Source organism: Tiliqua scincoides, chromosome 8 (genome assembly GCF_035046505.1).
Source record: "Tiliqua scincoides isolate rTilSci1 chromosome 8, rTilSci1.hap2, whole genome shotgun sequence".
NCBI lineage: Eukaryota > Metazoa > Chordata > Lepidosauria > Squamata > Scincidae > Tiliqua > Tiliqua scincoides.
The window spans coordinates 60,066,736-60,084,354 of record NC_089828.1 but is presented as its reverse complement, the minus strand read 5'-3'; the positions used below and the strand labels follow the sequence as shown (position 1 = coordinate 60,084,354).

Sequence of the window (17,619 nt, the reverse complement as noted above, 5' to 3'; positions counted from 1 at the left end):
CCTGCCGTTCTGATGTCCATTCCCTCCACCCCACCCCTGTTTATCGGAGAGGACCTTCTGGAGCTCTTTGCAATCCGTTCTGGACTTTGCTACCCAGAAACGTTTTGTGCATTCTGTAAACTTGGCCACCTTGCTACTTATCCTCCACTCCAAGCCATTTAGGGACAATAAAGTTTAGAGGCACAGTCCTTCTCCCCACCTTTGCAGGGTGATTCAGGGGATTCAAACCCATAACCCGGGCACACCAAGCAAGAGACTAATCTCTAGTCCAGGCTGCCTGCCAGTGGAATGGAAGGGAGTGTCATGAGTCATGTGGAAGGGAGATCCACTGGTCGCACGTCACCAAAGGGCATCAGCCATACCGACAATGGTGGCAGAACAGACAGGAAATTCTCTCTTGATGACCTTGGGGGTATATGGGGTCTATCGAACTCATCTCACTCTCCCTGTTGGGGGCAAGCCAGGACAGAGGCAAGAAAAGCCCAAGTGACTTTCCACTAGTTTTCTTTCCTGGTGTGAGGGGCTGCAGAGCTGCTCTGAGGCTCCCAGGAAAGTCTGCATTGCTTGCTGGGGTGCAAGGGCTGTCACAGGGTTGGGCAAGTTGCCTTTTCCTTTAAGAGGTTCAAGCTGGTTGCTAGGCAGATTGTTCGCGTGTGGCTAATTGGTAAATTAGAGTCTAAAACCTGGGTGTGGGTTTGCAGGAGAGGGCAGCAGGAGGAAGAAAGCAAGTTGGGGTTAGCAGTCCTTGTATGGCACGGTGACCTTTGACCCCAGACTGTAACCCACATGTAGCAACACACAGAATGGTAAAAAGCTGCTTGGTGTTAAGAAGGGATCATTTTGCAAGTCTGATAGAAGCTGGCTGAAGCCTCAGCGCAGGGTGTTTACACTTCATAGCTCAAGAGATAGCAGGTGCTGGGCAGCTACTGAAGAGGAAGAGTTCACTCCTTGGCAAGGGATAAAGGCAAAAATTAAAACACACCGTATCTATCAGGAAAACTGTAACTACACTCTTGTGCTTTTAGAGCAAAAGCATACATATGTAATATGGAGACCAAGTGACCCTTGATACCAAACTGTACCCAAGGTAACTGGTCGCAGTAGTTATATAAAATTAAGCCATAGAAACCAAAATGCTTGGTTTTAGTAAAGCTTTTAAAAACCTCTTTGATAAAGGAATCAAAAGCTGCTTTACTGTGTTACAGAAAACCTTGGCTTTGCAAACTGGGCCCCATGATGTTTACTTTAAGCAACAGGTGTAAAGAATACAGGAGACTAGGCCAATTGTACCAGGTCACTCTAATGAGGGATGAGTAAGTGCCTAACATTCATGCCAAGAACCAATTTGTGATTTATCTTGCTTTCTACCTAAGCTTGAATATTTGTATCATACTGCACTCTGCTGGCGTCCAGAAACTTTTTACTTGTCTCAGTGATGAAATCCCACCTATTTCCATCTTTAATGCAAATATAACCTGAAATATACCTATGAGGTGAATTGTACCTTATCTGTGACCTATTAGGTGTTAATCCCATCTCTGATGGAAAATTTCAGCCAATGGGAAGTCTAGATTTTGGGACAAAGAGCCAAAATTGTACAAATGGTCAAAATCAATATTGGGAAATTGCTCTCATGCTTTGGACTCTAGTCTGGTGAGATGCCCATTGCTTGCAATGAAATAACAAAGCCTGCAAACTATCACCCTTGAGTACCGAGTCGCTTTCTTCAGCCTTGCGATGCTTGTGCTGGAGCAAGCCTGAAGGAGCATTCTGTGGCTGACTGGCCTGTCATGCTGGGAACTCTTAGTCTCCTGCTAGGTAAGCTAGCTGACCTTTCTTATTTTGGTGTGCTATTGTAAATGTATGTATGACTGTTTATGGAGCAACTAGAGCTTCCTTAAAGACTAACCTTTTAATAATAAAATTATTCTATTTTGAAGATTAAGCACAACACATTTTACTGACCAAAGGAAAGTACTTCAAAACAACCTGGTGCTTATGGTATTATAGGTGGACTACATTATCCTCAAGGGGTAGGTGGATGAGGGTGTGGGTTGCATCCTGCTCGGGTTTGGGCATTCCCCCTAATTTCTCCCTGACTCCTTGAGTGATCATTGTGATGGGGGCAGCTGCTGACCCGGCCAGGAGGCATCAGGAATCTCTCCCGAGCCGACTGTGGGGAGGGGGCCCACGCAGCCCTCCAGAGCCCCAGCCCTCTTACCGTTGCTGGCTGCTATCTTGCCCAGCGTGAGGAGTGTGAACTCTTCAGGCTGCCCGAAGGGCTTCAGCTGCCTCTGCAGTGCGGTCATGATGGGGTTGAAGTGGCCACGGGCCAAAGTGGCCAAAGCGTTGCTGGCAGCCAGCTGGAGCTCCCGAGGGGCCTGCTGTTGGGGAAGAGCCGGAATGGGTGGGCTTGCAGGGCAGCAAAGAGAGTTCCCTCTGAGCATGTGCAAAGTGGCACAGTTAGCGGTTGCCACCGTGCAAGACTCTTGGCATGTCTTTAACCCCCCACCCCCACAAAAGCCTGCCATCCTCTTTACCTCTGGGGAGGCCTTCAGCTGCTCGGAGGCCACAAGGATGAAGTCTTGCACCTGCTCCACCTGCAGGCCATGCTCCAGCATGGCCCGGAGGCTGCGGTAGGCAGCTACCTTCTGCCAGACAGATGCCTGCGGGGAGGGGAAGGGAGGGGAGGGGGTGGAAGACCAGGCCTCCTGAGCACCCCGGCATTAAGGGCAGAGAAAGAGCAGCCCAAAGGGGCAACTGGTCCTTGGTGATGTGGGGGCTTCAGATAGGGCTCCATTTCCACCCCCTGCCACGTGGCTCTTCAGATTACTTCCAAATTCTGCAGGCAGCACCAGATGAACTACGGCCCCACTGACTACAGCCTTCCCCTTGCAGTCCCAGCCAGAATGAGGCCGCTGAAGCCAAGGCTTGGCATGGAGGCTGTGATGCACGTGGCCCACGAGCATCGGGGTGGGGTGGGGGATGCCACAGCCAGTGGGATGCCTCTGTGACACTGAAGGAAGGGGAAGTCACGGCCCCGTGATTGCTGGTGGTATTGGGTGCCGCTTGGGACGGTGGAAGAGCAGCGGCTCCCCCTACCTGCTCCTGCTGAAGTGCCACCACCAGGAGCGGCATCAGGGTGGCTGGTTGGGTGCGAGCTGCGCGCACGAGGCGGAGCACCAGTACCTTCTGGCCTGTGGCCTGTGGGAGCTGCAGCAGGCGGTGGATGGGGCAGAGAGGACCTGGGTGGGCAAGCGGGGAGGGGTGCAGAATCCCATCAGGCCCACGAGAACGATGGGGGCTGCTCAGCCTGGCAGCCCCACAACGGGTGTCAGTCCTAAGTGGGGGTTCGGGTGAGAGTGGCACCCATCAGGGAGGGGGCTCTGCAGGATGGGCTCCTTGCGGTTCAGCCAGGTGGTCTTCCCCTGGGACAGCTGTTGCTGCTGCTTCCTCCCTGACCCCCCTCACCTCCACAGGCTGGTGTGCCGCCATCTTCCATGTCCTCCTCCTGGAGCTTCTGCTTTGGGCCCTTCGACCAACAGCAAGAGAGGCAGGAGTTGTGCTGGAGACAAGCCGCCTGCCCGCCCCAGCCCCTCACTCAAAGGGGGGCTCCCACCAGTGTTTCCTCCAACTGTCAGGCTTCCAAGCAATGCCTCCAGGATCACACCAGCCCAGGACACACCACAAACTGCACCGGGGGACCTCCAGCAAAAGAAGCTGCCTCTACTCCTAGTTCAGTCCTGCAGCACCAGAAATTTATTTTTCACATTTTTATACTGCCCTTCCTCCAAAGAGCTCAGGACGGTGTACACAGCTGCTCCCCTCCTTTTTGTCCTCACAGCACCCCTGTGAGGTAGGTGAGGCTGAGAGAAAGTGACTGGCCCAAGGTCACCCAGGAAGCTTTGTGGCTGAAGGGGGATTTGAACCTGGATCTTCCAGGTTTAAGTCCACCTCCTAAACCACTATAGCAGCCTGGCTCTTAATCAGGGATTGTGAGGGGCCTTCTCCCCCTTTCTGTCCCCACCCCCTGGAACTGCGCCTTTCTGGTCAGGGCAATCATTGCCAGCCATTGCTCTCTCCTGGTCAGCTGTACAGACAAGCCCATCAGTGGGAACACCTAGTCCTTGTGTGCTCTGGAGCTCCCAACTGAAAGGCAGTACTCCAAACCCCACACAGACATTGCCCACATTAGAACCAAGACCCACCTGGGGAACAAGAATGAAATTGGGCACAGTCTGTTTTCCTGAAAAGATTTAAGCTGTGCCTTTTAACGGAGCAGCCAAGTTGAAACATTCAGAATTTGAAAGGTCAAAAACGTAGCCCACTTTGGCAAAACCCTCGATGCAGCTCCAGCCTGGAGGAGACATCAGTCTCTGGAGGCCTGCAGGTTGTCAAACCAGCCCAACTCCAAGATGGGCTAGGGAGGAAAGACCCCACAGAAGGCTGAAAAGGCCTCCTTCCCACTCCCCACAGGGGTTTGCTCAGGGTCCCTTTCACCTCACTGTGCTTGAGGATGCAACCCGCTTTCCAAAGAGAGAGGCAGGGAGCTGAGCCTTGGACCATGGAACAGTTGCAAGTGGAGGGCTCTGTGACATCACTCGGAAGCAGGAAGATCCCTGGCCAGTCCCGGCTGACCAAGACACAAGTTCAACCTTTGACTCGGAAGGAGCACCAGGTTGCCCAGTGTTGCTAGCACTGCTTTTCAAAACACCTGAAACATGCTGTCAATGTCGAGGGAGGAGGCTCTCAGGGCCTGCAGGCTGATCCAGGGCAGAGGTTAGCACACACTCCCCTCTGTGGACGCACAGCTGAATGGAGAAAAGACTTGGCAGAAAGTACCCACTGCTAGGAGCCCAGGAGATCAGGCCAGGCAAAGGCGGGCATCAGGGCAAGAATACTGAACCTCGGGGGTTCCTGTCAAAATCACTCTCACAGTAGCGCCAGCAGAGTGAGGAGACATGACAGTCTACTGGACATCCCCGCACCAGAGACCAGGCAGAGCCAGGGCTAAAATATTTAAAGTTTATTTAAAGCCTGCCCAGGGGTTGTGCAGAGAAGACCCTCCCGACGCCTCTCCTGGCAAAGGGCAGACTGATCTTCCCTGGCAGGCCTGACGTGGGCAGCCCAAGCGAGAGTCCATGTCCCACTGAGCACTGCTGGTGGGGCCCGTGGCCACAGTCCATTTGTTGGAGATGCTTCAGAGCAGGGAGGGAGGTCCTGGTCAGCTCTCCAGACTCCAGCTCCAGAGGAGGGACACTCCGCAGCACCCCCGACCAAGTGCTGTGCAGAGGGAACTCCCAGCCAGCCAGCCAGGCCAGCTGCTGAAGGGAGCCTAGCTTCAGCCTTTGCTGGACTGTGGCTGGCCAGGAGGCGGAGGAGGAGCGAGGCACCACCCCTTCCATGTTGCAAGCACCTCCCCCCTCCCCCCCCATGGTGGGTTCAGGATTTGTTCAGCACAAGGAGTGTGTGGAGGGGGTCACTCTGCAAGCTTCTCCTGCAAGAGGTGCTGGTGGTTGCTCCGGGTGGTGCTCACTGCAGCAGGGCGGTGGCAGAGGGGGCACCAATGAGGTCCTGCGGGAGGCTCTCCCGGGCCTCCTGCATCCGGCGACGGGCCCGCTGGAATGCCTCTGCAACCAAGCAGGGGGGAGAGGGGGTGAGTCTGGAAAGTTAGCATGCCTGCCCCCCATCCCTTCCGTGGCTCAGCATGCAAGGAGACACTCCCCCCGTGCCAGGCAGGGAACAGCCCCCACACCTGGGGAGGCACACTCCACGTGCTCTGCAGCTGGTAGCCCAAATGCTGCACCAAGAGACAGGCAAGGCTGCTGAGTTGGTGTGCCTCCTTTGCAAAGCTGGCGCTCTTTCAATGGTCCAGACGCCTAAGGGCACAGCAGTGGCAGAGGACTTCAAGCTCATAGAGGGGCTGGGGATGCAGCTCCCTGGCCAGAGCCCTCAATGGCTCCGGATGCAAAGGAATGTCAGTGCTGGAGACCGGTATTAAACATGCACCCATTTAGGAGGGGCGATGGCAGCAACCCAGCTGTGCAAATGTGGCCACACACTCTCTTTTGGGTCTTGCTGGAGGTGCCCCCCCCCCAGTGGAGGCCTCACCCAGGACGCTGCCGAGGGAGCCCTGCTGGCTGAAGCCGCCCAGCCGGTCCAGGACACTCTGCATCTGCTTCCTCATGGAACTGGAGTCCAGGAACGCCCTGCCAGGAGAGAGGAGACAGCCTGCAGCAAGGGCCAGCAACTGTCCCACTCCACCCCAGGACGGCAGCTGGCACCTGCCTTTCTCGCCCCCGCTGCTGCTCGGGGCTTTGACCCTCCTGTCACCTGAGCCTCACAGGAGGACCAGCCAACCAGCCGCTGACTTTTCTCGTGCTCCTCAGAAGCAACAAAGAAGCTGAGCTGAGCAGGGCCCAGTCCTATGAGCCGAGGGGCCCAGCCTGCCCCACCGGCATGTACACTCCTAGACAGTAACCAGGATCCCTCCCCCCTGGCTTGCCACCCCTCTCTCTGAATAGCTCCAGCCAGGCGGGTGCCACAGGGCTGCCACATCCCCCCAGACAGTGACGCTGGGAAGGGATGAGAAGCAAGAGGGCCTGCTGAGTGCTCTTCCCAACACCTCAAATGCTGCCCCTGCCCTGTGGACAGACTGGCCTTGCTACAGCCAAGATATCACTGGCTCTGCCCACCCACCCACCTGCTGTTTCTGCACACTGTCGTGTCAAGGCCAGGAGTCTCTAACATGCTCCAAAGCCCAACATTTACAGCCAAGTGAACACGGGAAGGACCACAGTCCACCCCCCCCCCATTTCCTTAAATGACAGACATCCCGGAGAAGGAAAGAGGTTCTTCTCCCCACCACCACTGTCTGCCTCTTCAGAAGTTCCCTTCTGTGTCCAGCATTTTTGGAGGGGGGGGGGGACTCCGACTCACTTGGACTGCTGCAGGCAGTTCAGTCGGAAGGTGACGCTGCCCGTTGTCTTGGAGTGAAAGCCAAAGCGGCTCAGGCGGTCCCCCTGCAAGGACAGATGGATGTCGGTTCAAGGGCAGTCCCAGCAAGGCCCTCCCCGCCTCCACCCCAGAAGCCTCCCCAGACCGTCCTGCCCAAGGAACTATGGTGTGGGGGTCCCCCGACACCTGATGTCAGAGCAGCCCTGGCCTCCCAGCCACTCACCTGGAAGGTACCTGGCACCCTGGTGTATGTCATGTCCTCCAGCTCTGGCGATCCTCCAATGAAGTATCTCTGCAGCTCCGAGCAGGTGCCAGGCTCCACAGGGCGCCAGGTGGAAACGGTCACAGTGTGAGCCCCTGAGCCGATGGGGAAAGACAGCACTGCAGGTTTGGAAGGGATCCAGGGGCAGCTCCCAATGCCCAAGGTGTGCCATCCAAATGGCAAGGAGCATCACTAACAGGGTCCGGGGGCTGGCAGGCCAAGCTTCCCCCTGCACACAAGGCATGGGCCTCATTGCATCGTGTCGGAGGGTGGACTGGAAACTGGCGTGGGGGGGGCTCCCTTCAAAGCAGGAAGGTGGGAGATAAAATAGTTTAAGAGTATTGGGGGGGGGAGTGGCTTGCACTACAAGAGAGGCAATTGCCTCCTGAGCCCCCAGAAGTCCTTCTGCTCCCACCACTGTTCCAGCCTGCAGGGATCAGTGCACATCCTTGACCAGGAGGGCGACACCTGGGGCTCCTCAATGCCAGAACCCAGGTGCAAGCACACTGTCCTGCCCCCCCCCCAGATGCACACATGCAGAATTCAGCTGCATCTCCGTGGCGGTTCTCACCTGGCACGGCAGGCAGCACCACGAAGCCATAGCCCTCCACACGGTGCCTTTGCCAGAAATCCAGAGACTGGACAGCGAAATACAGCACCGGCCACTGTGGGAGGGAGCCTGTGGGGGGGGAGGGAGGGGCAGGTCAGCCAGGCTGCTGCGGACGCTCAGCTATCCTCCTCGAGAAGGGCAGAATCATTTGTTGCAAGGGCACCTGGATGTCTTGAGGCCCCCCCACCCCAAGCCTTGGGGGAGACAGAGAATGCCACCATGCCCCATTCGCCTCTCCCCCTGCCAGCCCAACTCCACCACCTGCAACGGCCACCTCATGGCAAGGCCACCTCCACCCATCCCTGTACATGCTGAAGCAGAGCCCCCAGGGGTCAGCCCTCACTGCCTGACTTCCTGTGTCCCCAGAGCTCTATGTGTGCCGCAAGCCTGCCTGGAAAGAGCTCTGGCGTTTGAGGTTGCCCCCCAGGATGCATGCAGCTCCAGTCTGTTTGAGCCTTCTGGCAGCTGACCACCCCCCCAGGCCAATACCTGTTCACCAGGCCCTATGAAGATGTGCCTCAGACCTGTCTCTGTGGGAGGTGAAAACCCCTGAGCACCCCCTTTGCCATTGTACAAATCTATGGTAAGGCCACACCTGGAGTATTGTGTCCAGTTCTGGTCGCCGCATCTCAAAAAGGACATAATGAAAATGGAAAAGGTGCAAAAGAGAGCGACTAAGATGATTACGGGGCTGGGGCACCTTCCTTATGAGGAAAGGCTACAGCGTTTGGGCCTCTTCAGCCTAGAAAAGAGGCGCCTGAGGGGGGACATGATTGAGACATACAAAATTATGCAGGGGATGGACAGAGTGGATAGGGAGATGCTCTTTACACTCTCACATAACACCAGAACCAGGGACATCCACTAAAATTGAGTGTTGGGAGGGTTAGGACAGAAAAAAGAAAATATTTCTTTACTCAGCATGTGGTCGGTCTGTGGAACTCCTTGCCACAGGATGTGGTAACGGCATCTGGCCTGGATGCCTTTAAAAGGGGATTGGACAAGTTTCTGGAGGAAAAATCCATTACCATGATGTGTATGCGCAACCTCCTGATTTTAGAAATGGGCTATGTCAGAATGCCAGATGCAAGGGAGGGCACCAGGATGAGGTCTCTTGTTATCTGGTGTGCTCCCTGGGTCATTTGGTGAGTGACTGTGACATGCAGGAAGCTGGACTAGATGGGCCTATGGCCTGATCCAGTGGGGCTGTTCTTATGTTCTTACCCCGGCCCTAGTCTTTGAACTGAAAGCCAGCCAGCCCCCCTCCCCAGTGGGACCTGGGTGTCTGGAGCCTGTCCTCTTGCAGAGCACACTCACCTCACCTCCAAAGGCCTGACTCACCTTCTGACTCATCCTCCTGGGTGAAGAACACCTCCAAGGTGAATGGGAAGGAGAAAAAGGCCACCCTGTTCTGGGAGTGGAGGAGGCAGAATCAGGGCCTGAGCACCAGATCCAAAGCGTGCAGGCACCTCAAGCTTCCTGACCCAAACTCGGCAGCGGGAGACTCAACTGCCGGCCTGAGTGCTGTAGCAAGGGCTGTGTCCCCTTCCGTGCAGGATCCAGCCCATGCTGCCAGAGCCCCAACCCTGTTCACACCCACACTGGGCAGGCGACCAGCCCCACTCACCCTGCCCAGCACCTTGGTGGCACAGGTCTGTGTGACGCCGGACAGCAGCTGGGACGGAGGGCAGGACCAGCCTAGGAGAGAGCAGCAGGGGGAGAGGTTGAGAGAGGGCTCTTCAGGGAAGGTGCTGAGCCAGCTGGGGGGCAACTCCCACACAACCCATAGGAATTTTTCTTCTTAATAAGGAGAGAAAGTGGCTGGCATGAGGTGGGGCTACCTGGACACTCGCCAAGCAGGGCCCTCGACTACCCACTCCAATGTGCAGAATATGTTGAGGGAGCCAAGGAATGTGCAGCCATGGAAATGGAAGGAGCCTGGGAAGCGCCCAGCACAGATCCCGGCCCCTGTCCAGAGAGAGGTGCTCAGGAAGGCTCCTCCTCACAGTGAGGCCTGCTGCTCTGTCACCTGGGGGCGCAGGGGATGGTGTCCTCCCCCCGGAAAGGGCAAGGCCAGCACACAAACTCAGGAACAGCTGCAAAGAGGCAACAACAGGAGCCTGCAGGTTGCAGAAGGGCCCTTCCGCAGCAGGATCTGAAGCAGCTGCAGAAGTGCTCCCTGGTCCCACTGGGGCCCAGGGCTTGCAGGCAGCCGACTGAAGAACCTGCGCCCCCTGCTTTAGATGAGGTGCCTCTTCTATGCACTAAGCCACCACCCACCCACCCAGAAGGCCCACAAGGTGTTCCCTCACGGCAGGGCAGCTCCAGGAAGAAGTGGATGTAGAGGTTGTCGTACTCATAGCCCTGGGCTGACACTGTGAGAGAGAGAGAGAGAGAGAGAGAGAGAGAGATGGAAACTGAGCCAGACCCTCCAAGCCTCTCCCTTGCTCCGAGAGGCCCTACTGAGGGCTGTCTGTACCCCAAGAGGCCTTGCAGCAGTTGAGCAGGCCGCTCGCACGTGCCTCTCTCCAACCTGGAGGCAGGCACACACTTGAGGTTCAGGATCAGCTTGGTCTCTGAAGGCAGTAACCAGCCCCCCACGTGTTCATCGGCAACCCCCCCTGAAACACACTCCACATGCCAATTGAGCAGGTCTAGAGGAGGCAGAAGAGCAGCCTCATCCGAATACCTCTGCAGCCTGCGGGTTCCCTGCCTTTGGGTCATGTGGCATGACTGGGGGAGGCACCCACAGAGACAGCAGCCCACCACTGGCCTTAGACAATCTGGAGAGATGCCACTGCACGTGTTGGTGTGTGCAGTGGGGGGGGGAGCAATGGCAAAGGAGACCGAAAGGTGTCCAAAGTCTCTCACCAATTTCACCATTCACAAGGAGCCGGAGAGCGCCAGGAAGAGTCTGCGGGGGACAGAGAGGGGGTAAGCAGGGGAAGGCCGGTGGCAGGCCCTGGGGCAGGCTCCTGCTGGTTAGGCAGTGCCTCAGATGCACTTGTGGCTGCCACAACCACGCCTGGTTCCCACAGAGAGTCACTCACCGTCTCAAAGTCGGAGCCCACGAGGCCGCTGAGGTACTCCTTGTGCCGGCTGTACAACTGTGGAGAGAGGCAGGAAGTGGAGGGTCATCTGAGTCCCCCCCAAAGGCCCAGCTCTGCCAGGCTCCTCCCTCCTGTCTGGGGCTACCACGGGAGGAACAGGAAAGCCCTTCCTTGGGCTGCTGGCCCCGCTGATGTCCCTGGCCGAGCACTAGCTTCTGCTTCAGGGCTGTTTTCAAACTGTCCTGCACCAGGAATTCCAGGCTTGCATCCACAGATGGAGCACCTCTGGGACTGGGCAGGCTCTGAGCAGCTGGGGAAGCAAGGCTGGGACTTCTGCCTCCAGAGGAAGCCCCACTCACAGGCCCAGGGGACCAGGCTGGCCAGGTCCTACGTCTTGACTACAGTCCCAGTCGGTCGTCCTGCGCTGCATCTCCCAGAGACGTCCGTCCCCGCAGCCACCCTTACATCCTTGAAGACGCGCTGCTCCCGCAGCTCCTCCTCCGGCTGCACCTGGGCTGAGGCATTCTCCAGGGTGAACTTCCACAGCTCCCGCTTCTCCCCTTCCAGCTCAATCCTGCACGGCCACAAACAACACAGGCACAGCTCAGGGATGGGGAAGTGCCCAGGGCCATGGATGTCCCTCCCTGCAGAGGCCCCAGCCCCGCTCGCTCACCTGTACGGCCCTTTGGAGCCTGTGAAGTCTGGCTTGACAGTGATGACTGCGTTGCTGTCCACCCTGATGGTGCAGAGGACGTGCTCATGCTCTCTGCACCCAAGCCTGTGGGGAGAGCGGCAGACAGAGAGGCTCCTGGTGGGTCCTGTGTGGACAGAGAGCACGGCAAACACCAGGACCCAGACTAGGAGCTCTGGTTGCAGAGGCAGAAGCCCCAGCCAGCGCGGGGGAGTCCTCTCTCCACCTCCAAGGCTGCCTTGGACTCAGACATACAAGTGGATGCTTGTTCCCCATTTGTGGAGTGGAACCCTGCCCGGACCATGTGCGCTCTGAGGAGAAGCCGCAGCAGCGGGGTAGGCCCCTGCTGGATGGGTAGAAAACTCCGGAGTCCGCACTTCAGCTTCTCCAGGTGGAGGGCCTGGGGAAGACCCAGCCTGACCAGAAAGCCTGGAGAGCTGCTGCCCTGGAGGGACCCCTCGCAGCAGCACCTTCTGCCCAGCCCCACCTGGCACCCTCAGGTGGGGACTGTTTTGGCCTCTTCCCCCCAGGCTGCACTCCCCCCTTCCTGTGACTGGCTCTCAACTTCTGCCACAGCCAGAGAGGCCAAGTGATGCTCCCCAGCCCATACCAGGGCAAGTGCTTGGCCTCTAGCCAGCCAACAAGTACATCTGGCCTCAGGCAGCAGGGCCAAATGTCAGTCCCTGCTCAGAGTGCTGCGGACATACCTGCCGTGGGGCCCCAGGTCTGCCATTATGTACATGGTCTGCACAGGGGTATTGATGACGTGGTTGTTCTTGATGAACTCCTCCGAAGGCTCCCAGGTGACAATGCGAGACTTCAGGGCACTCCCCTCCCTGACAAAAAGGACGTGGGAGACCACTGCCCACTGCCACCCCCGGCATCCAGAGATGCAGTGGGGCTGGCATACAGAGCTGAAGGTGGGTCTAGAACAGGCAAGGGGGTTGGCCCTAGGGCACTGGGGAGTGCTACTCACATGGGTTTGCGTTCCTGCCGCCTCCTCCTGACGTTGGCCATCCTCTCGGCCAGGTAGGAGGGGACCTCCTTGGGCGAGGTGGTGACCCGCTGGCAGTGCTGAAAGGCAAGGAGACAGGCCATCAGCCTCCCCTCCGCCCTGCACACAAGGAACACAGGTTGAAAGGGATGCTGGCCCGGCCCTTCCAGGAACGGGGAGGCTGCCCCTCTTGCTCCAGTGTGACTCTTCCCCCCACCTCTTGTGCAGCCGCTCCCCACTTTCATGCCTGTGTGCAAAAGCAAAGGCTGATCATGCAGGCAGTGGCATGAGTAAGGGTGGCAGGTCACCGCTGAGCAGCAGGTCACGGCTGTGGCCTTGCTCGCTGCCGCAGGAAAGGGTCAGAACTGGGATGGTCACTCCAGGGGCAGATGCCAGGTCACTTGGTCCTGTTTGTCTATCCAGGAGCAAAGAGAAGAACGGGCAGCCCATGCAAGAACACTGCCCCCCACTGTTGGGGAGCAACCTACCAGGGCCCTCCCACGTGCTCCCTTCAAGCAGCCCTTACCCGATCTGGAGCAGGCCCTTGAAGACTGAGCTCCCAGAGGCCCTGCAGCCCATCAAGAAGGGGGTTCTCAGGTACCAGGGAGGAAAAGGACCCCTGGGAAAGACCGGGGGGGCACTGAGGCTTGCCGCTGGGCTTTGCTCCCCATCCTCAGGGGGACACCCCATCTTTGCATTCAAAAAGGGATGCATGGGCCGCAGCCGCCACAGTGCTCAGAAGCCACCAGCAACTCACTCTCCCTGCAGAACAGGACAAGGGGTTCGTCACCTGTGGCTGGTACGCACAGGAAATGCTGGATGCAGAAGCCATTCTGTGCACTGCTAGCCTTGGTGAGAGGCCTCGCCCCTGGCCTGCCCGGCATGAGCAGCTCTGAAACTCTCCTTCCTCCCACCTAAGCTCAGCAAGGGGACTCACGACACACAACAGAAATCTGTACTCTGTGCCACAGATAAGGCACACCCTTCCATGCCCCCCCCCCCGCAAAGAACAGGCACCTCTTCCAGGTTGGTGAAGCGGTCATGATCTGTGTAGGTGAAAATCCGATAGTTCTTGCGGCCCCCGGACTTCTCCAGCTTCAGAATGTCCTTATGGTACTGTCGGTCCAGCGGGCTCTGGCAGGCAGCCTCATTCTGGTACAGGTCCATCTCAAACTGGACACAGCAGAGAAACACTGATTGGACTGTTACTGTCTTATTTGTGGGAATTCATCTCGTTCTTGAACAGAATTACAGTAAGTGCGTGAAAGTCTCACGTCACAGAGCAACCCTTGACTATAGCCGTGATAAATGCCTAGATCCCCCGCCATATTTTGTATCTTTTCCCCTTTCTGGTACACTTCAATGTACCCAAAGCAGGGCCAGCCCAAGAACCCAACACCGGAGGCAGCTTGCAAAACACCACCTCTTATCTGACGATGAGCCAGCCCCTGCTCCTAGCTCAGCCCGCTCTTCCTCTTTGTCCCCTTCTTCCTCTCCCAACCCAGGAAATGAGAGGAGGAGGAGGAGCAGTGGAGGCAAATGGGCAGACAGAGATGGACCTGAGGCGACCGCTCCAGTTGGCCTCATGAATGAGCCGGCCGTGCTCCAGAGGCTTCTGTGCTGGTTCAGCAGATTCAAAACGGCCAAGACATGCTCCGGCAGTACTCTCCGGCCTTTGCTTCAAAGGCCAGACTCAAAGCTGTGTGTGAACTGGTCTTCTCCATTCAGGCTTCTCCCAGGAACAAGAGCTCCAAGCCAAGCCTCCTACTGAGACTGGCATAGGCATGCCAATTGTGCAGCCAAACATGCCTGTCTAGGTGAAGGAGTGAGATGGAGTGGCCAGGTGGGTGCCACTCCTCCCATCAGGTAACTTGATGACATCATCAGCCCAAGGTTTCTTAAGGTCTAGCATGGGGGTGCTGGAAGGGGGGGACGGGGGGAGAGACTAGATGCTGGTTTACAGAAGGCTCACTCATTCACTCTCTGGGAAGTGCAGGGACCAGGAGCCCTGGGACAATCTAAGTAGCAAGCAGAGTAGACTGTGTTTCTTGCTAGAGGTACATAGAGAAATACGTTTGTTTCACTTGCTATTTCTACTCTAGGCCAACCTGCAAACTTCACCCATATAACAACTTGTCTGCTCTGCTCTTGAGTAGCATCCCGGCTCCCTCTGCTGGGTGCTGCTAGTTACTGCAACCAATTTGTTTGAATCATTGTTCATGTACACTCAGTAAAGTGCAGGCATTTTTCAACAGCTGTCTGTTATACTTTTTTCTATGGCGCAGGACTGAAATGAGCACAAGACACCAGATAGGTGCTACAGGTTCAACCACACCCCTCTGCCTACTGACCTGGCTAAAGAGTTTCTCCTGCCAACCAATCACAGCCTCTTCTGCCTCCTCCTCAGGACGATACCCACCTGAAACATAAATAGGTGACAAGTACATATGCCTTCTCCTGCCCTACTGCAAGAATTCAGTCAGACCAATCACCCTCTATCAGATTTATTGCTATGCAAGCCTCTTATGAACTACTCAGTTGAAAAGCAGTATAATAATAGTAATAATAGCCAGTCTTTCCCTTGCCAAGAAAAACACCCAAGTCAGCTTACAAAACATTCATAAAACATACATGCAATAACAAGCCTCTCAGGACAGTACTGGACTCAGTGGGAGCCAGATCCCCTCCCCCGGCCTGGGTATTGTGGCTTCTTTCCTCCCTTGGGGCTTGCAGATCTCAAATTGATCCTGGGAAGGTGGGGGGGGTGCCGATAGGCCAGTGTTGGTCTCCATGGGAGATGGTGCCAGGGACACCTCTTCATCTTTCCTCCCTTTAGTTTACTTAAAATTTATTTTAAGGCATTAACCATTTAATGTCTAATAGTTTATCTGCACTTCTATACTCAGCTAGCATGAATTGGAAGGTGGTGCGTGAGTTTCCTTAAAAATATATATCATGTACTCTGGACATGACAACCCATCCTTATGGATGAACTCTTATGAGAAGAGCTGAAACTGAACTTTTTCACCACCTGGAAAAGAACACTAAGTGCTTGCTGTGGGTCAAATCCAGTTCCTCAGAGGAGGGCGCCCTGCTTCCCCTGCCAGTCCCAAAGGAACAAGGGTGTAGGGGGTGCAGTTGGTGTGGGGCCCACCCCCTTCTCCAAAGGGTCCTCTACCAAAAGGAGCTGCTGATCTATAGAAACTGCTTGAGGTGCTTGCTGTAGTCCCAGAATCCTTTGCTTCAACCTCTCCATATGCAGAACTGTTGAACAGGGGAACGTACTGCTTTGCTGCCCCCTGGCAGGTGTCCTGTGAAGGCTAGAGCCCCAGGCAAGGCCTTGGTCTTGCTTATCAATTGAATAGCTTAGATCACTAGAGAAGACAGGAAAGCACCTAGCTGGACAAGCAACTCTAGAAACAAGAAAGTTAACTTATTAAAATCTAAAACATTTCATCAAGAACTTGTAGAGGGAAACTGTCATTTGCATGCAAGGAACCACCTGATTTGGAACCACTGTTTGGCTGAGTGCCAACTGGCTGGTTAGCTCCCACATGCCTGACCAAGCGCAGGTCTCAGCTCTCCGAGACCACTTGTCCTCATGCTCCAGCCAAGGGAACTCACTTGTGGTGCTTCGAGGGCCAAGGGCAGTCAGGTTGATGAGCTGCTGCTGCTGCCCAGGGTGGCTGGAGGGCTGCTGGAGCTGCTGCAGCAGGAGGCTGGTGGAGGTCACCTGCTGGAGGCGGACCCTGCAGGGGAGGAAAGAATGTCTGGAGTGAGAGCGAGAGTCCAGAAGGGCCAGGGAAGATCCCAGCAGCACAGACAGGATCAGCAGACATCAGCTCTCTGCTTCCAGGCACCGGAATTGAGGGTCGTCCCAGAAACGGGTGGTAGAAGGTTAAGAACAGACAAGGGGCTTTGGCTGCCCTGGCAGATGCCCTGTGCCAGGAAGTGGACGGGAACTATTCTCAGGACCTCTCAATGGCTTTCCATCAGAGTAACCGACCAGGTGGCCTCCTGGGCGGCCTGGCTGAGACAGGATTGGGGGCCCGAATGCTGCAGGGGCTGCACTCCCACCTGGGGAGGGAGCTGCTCCCTGGGCGCTCGGTGGGCCCCGTGCGGTGCAGGAAGCTGGACCGGGGGGCCTGTGCCTGACCCCGCGTGTTCTGTGATGGGAGCGGGTGCTCCATCCCTGGACGGCGTCCTGCCAGCTCCCACCCGGGAAGCTCCTCCGGAGGCGCCATCAGGGCGCTGCAGAGACCGCAGCTCCGCCTCCCCTTTCATCGGACCAGCGCCGCGACTCAGGACAGCTGGACGTGGGCAGGAAAGGGGCACCAGCGCCGACAGAGGGGCTGCCCGGAGGGGGCGCGGCGGCAGCCCCTCGGGCGCCGGCCCGGGACCCCTGCTCGGCTCTGCTCCGGTCCGGCAGACCGCGGGCCGCCCGCCCGCCCGCCCCGCGTAGGCGGGTCCTGCCAGGTGGCGCACGGGACCGCCTTCCGCGGCCCGGCTCCGGCACCACCGCGGGCGCGCAGGCACTGCCCGAAGGCTGGCTGGCTGGCTGGACCGCTGCCCCAGGAAGGCCCCAGGCTCCCCCGCGGGCCCCACAGTCCTCCCGCCGGCGGCCCGCCCCCCTCGCCTGGCCGTTGCGAGGACCCCCGCTGACCGGAGGCGCAGGTTGCGGACGGGGTCCCGGGAGCGGTAGACGGCCCCGCCCGTGTCCTCGTTCCAGGGCGCCTCCGCCATGCCGCGCGCTTCTGCGAGCAGGCCGCGTTGCCATGGTCACGGCGAACGGCGCCGCCCGAGGCGCTCTCGGCAGGGGAGGCGCAGCGGCTGCGGGTGGGAGGGGTCCTGCAGCAGCGCCGCCCCCAGCGGTTGCCTGCCTAGGCGGAGCCCCGGAGACGCCAGCGCCCCTCCTGCCAGACCCTCCGAGCAGTGGCGTAGCTGGAGGGGGCGGAGCACTCAGGCTGGCAGGGAGCCTCAGCGAGGTGGGCAAGCGGCCCTCCCTTTGGAGCCATTCCTAGCCGTACAGCTCCGTTTTGCTCCCCCGCCAGGGTA

General features: G+C 57.4%; 1 protein-coding gene across 7 annotated transcripts; it reads right to left on the bottom strand.

Annotated features, from left to right (window-relative positions):
- Positions 1-5,011: 5,011 nt before the first annotated feature.
- MKS1 (MKS transition zone complex subunit 1) lies at positions 5,012-17,358 on the bottom strand. Of its 7 annotated transcripts, none has more exons than XM_066636097.1 (18): positions 17,228-17,358; positions 16,189-16,313; positions 14,916-14,983; positions 13,582-13,737; positions 12,547-12,644; positions 12,278-12,406; positions 11,553-11,657; positions 11,345-11,453; positions 10,880-10,936; positions 10,701-10,743; positions 10,142-10,204; positions 9,457-9,527; positions 9,171-9,240; positions 7,791-7,898; positions 7,181-7,314; positions 6,940-7,022; positions 6,112-6,209; positions 5,012-5,630 (listed from the first exon to the last, which is right to left on the bottom strand). In XM_066636097.1, the coding sequence occupies exons 1-18, from the start codon at positions 17,305-17,307 to the stop codon at positions 5,533-5,535; spliced, it is 1,695 nt and encodes a 564-aa protein (XP_066492194.1). In that variant the 5' UTR covers positions 17,308-17,358; the 3' UTR covers positions 5,012-5,532. The 7 variants fall into 7 exon arrangements, with proteins under 7 accessions (XP_066492194.1, XP_066492193.1, XP_066492200.1 ...); XM_066636096.1 differs by lacking the exon at positions 17,228-17,358 and adding an exon at positions 16,642-17,119; XM_066636103.1 differs by lacking the exon at positions 6,940-7,022.
- Positions 17,359-17,619: the final 261 nt, after the last annotated feature.

Excerpts from the sequence above, each read along its gene's own strand:
- MKS1 (XM_066636096.1), bottom strand. The coding sequence starts at position 16,808 with ATGGCGCCTCCGGAGGAGCTTCCCGGGTGGGAGCTGGCAGGACGCCGT. Across the intron at positions 12,645-13,581 it reads GCTTCACCAACCTGGAAGAG|CACTGCCAGCGGGTCACCAC; the intron begins GTGCCTGTTCTT and ends CTTGCCTTTCAG. Across the intron at positions 7,315-7,790 it reads GGTGCTGCCTGCCGTGCCAG|GGGCTCACACTGTGACCGTT; the intron begins GTGAGAACCGCC and ends CCATCGGCTCAG.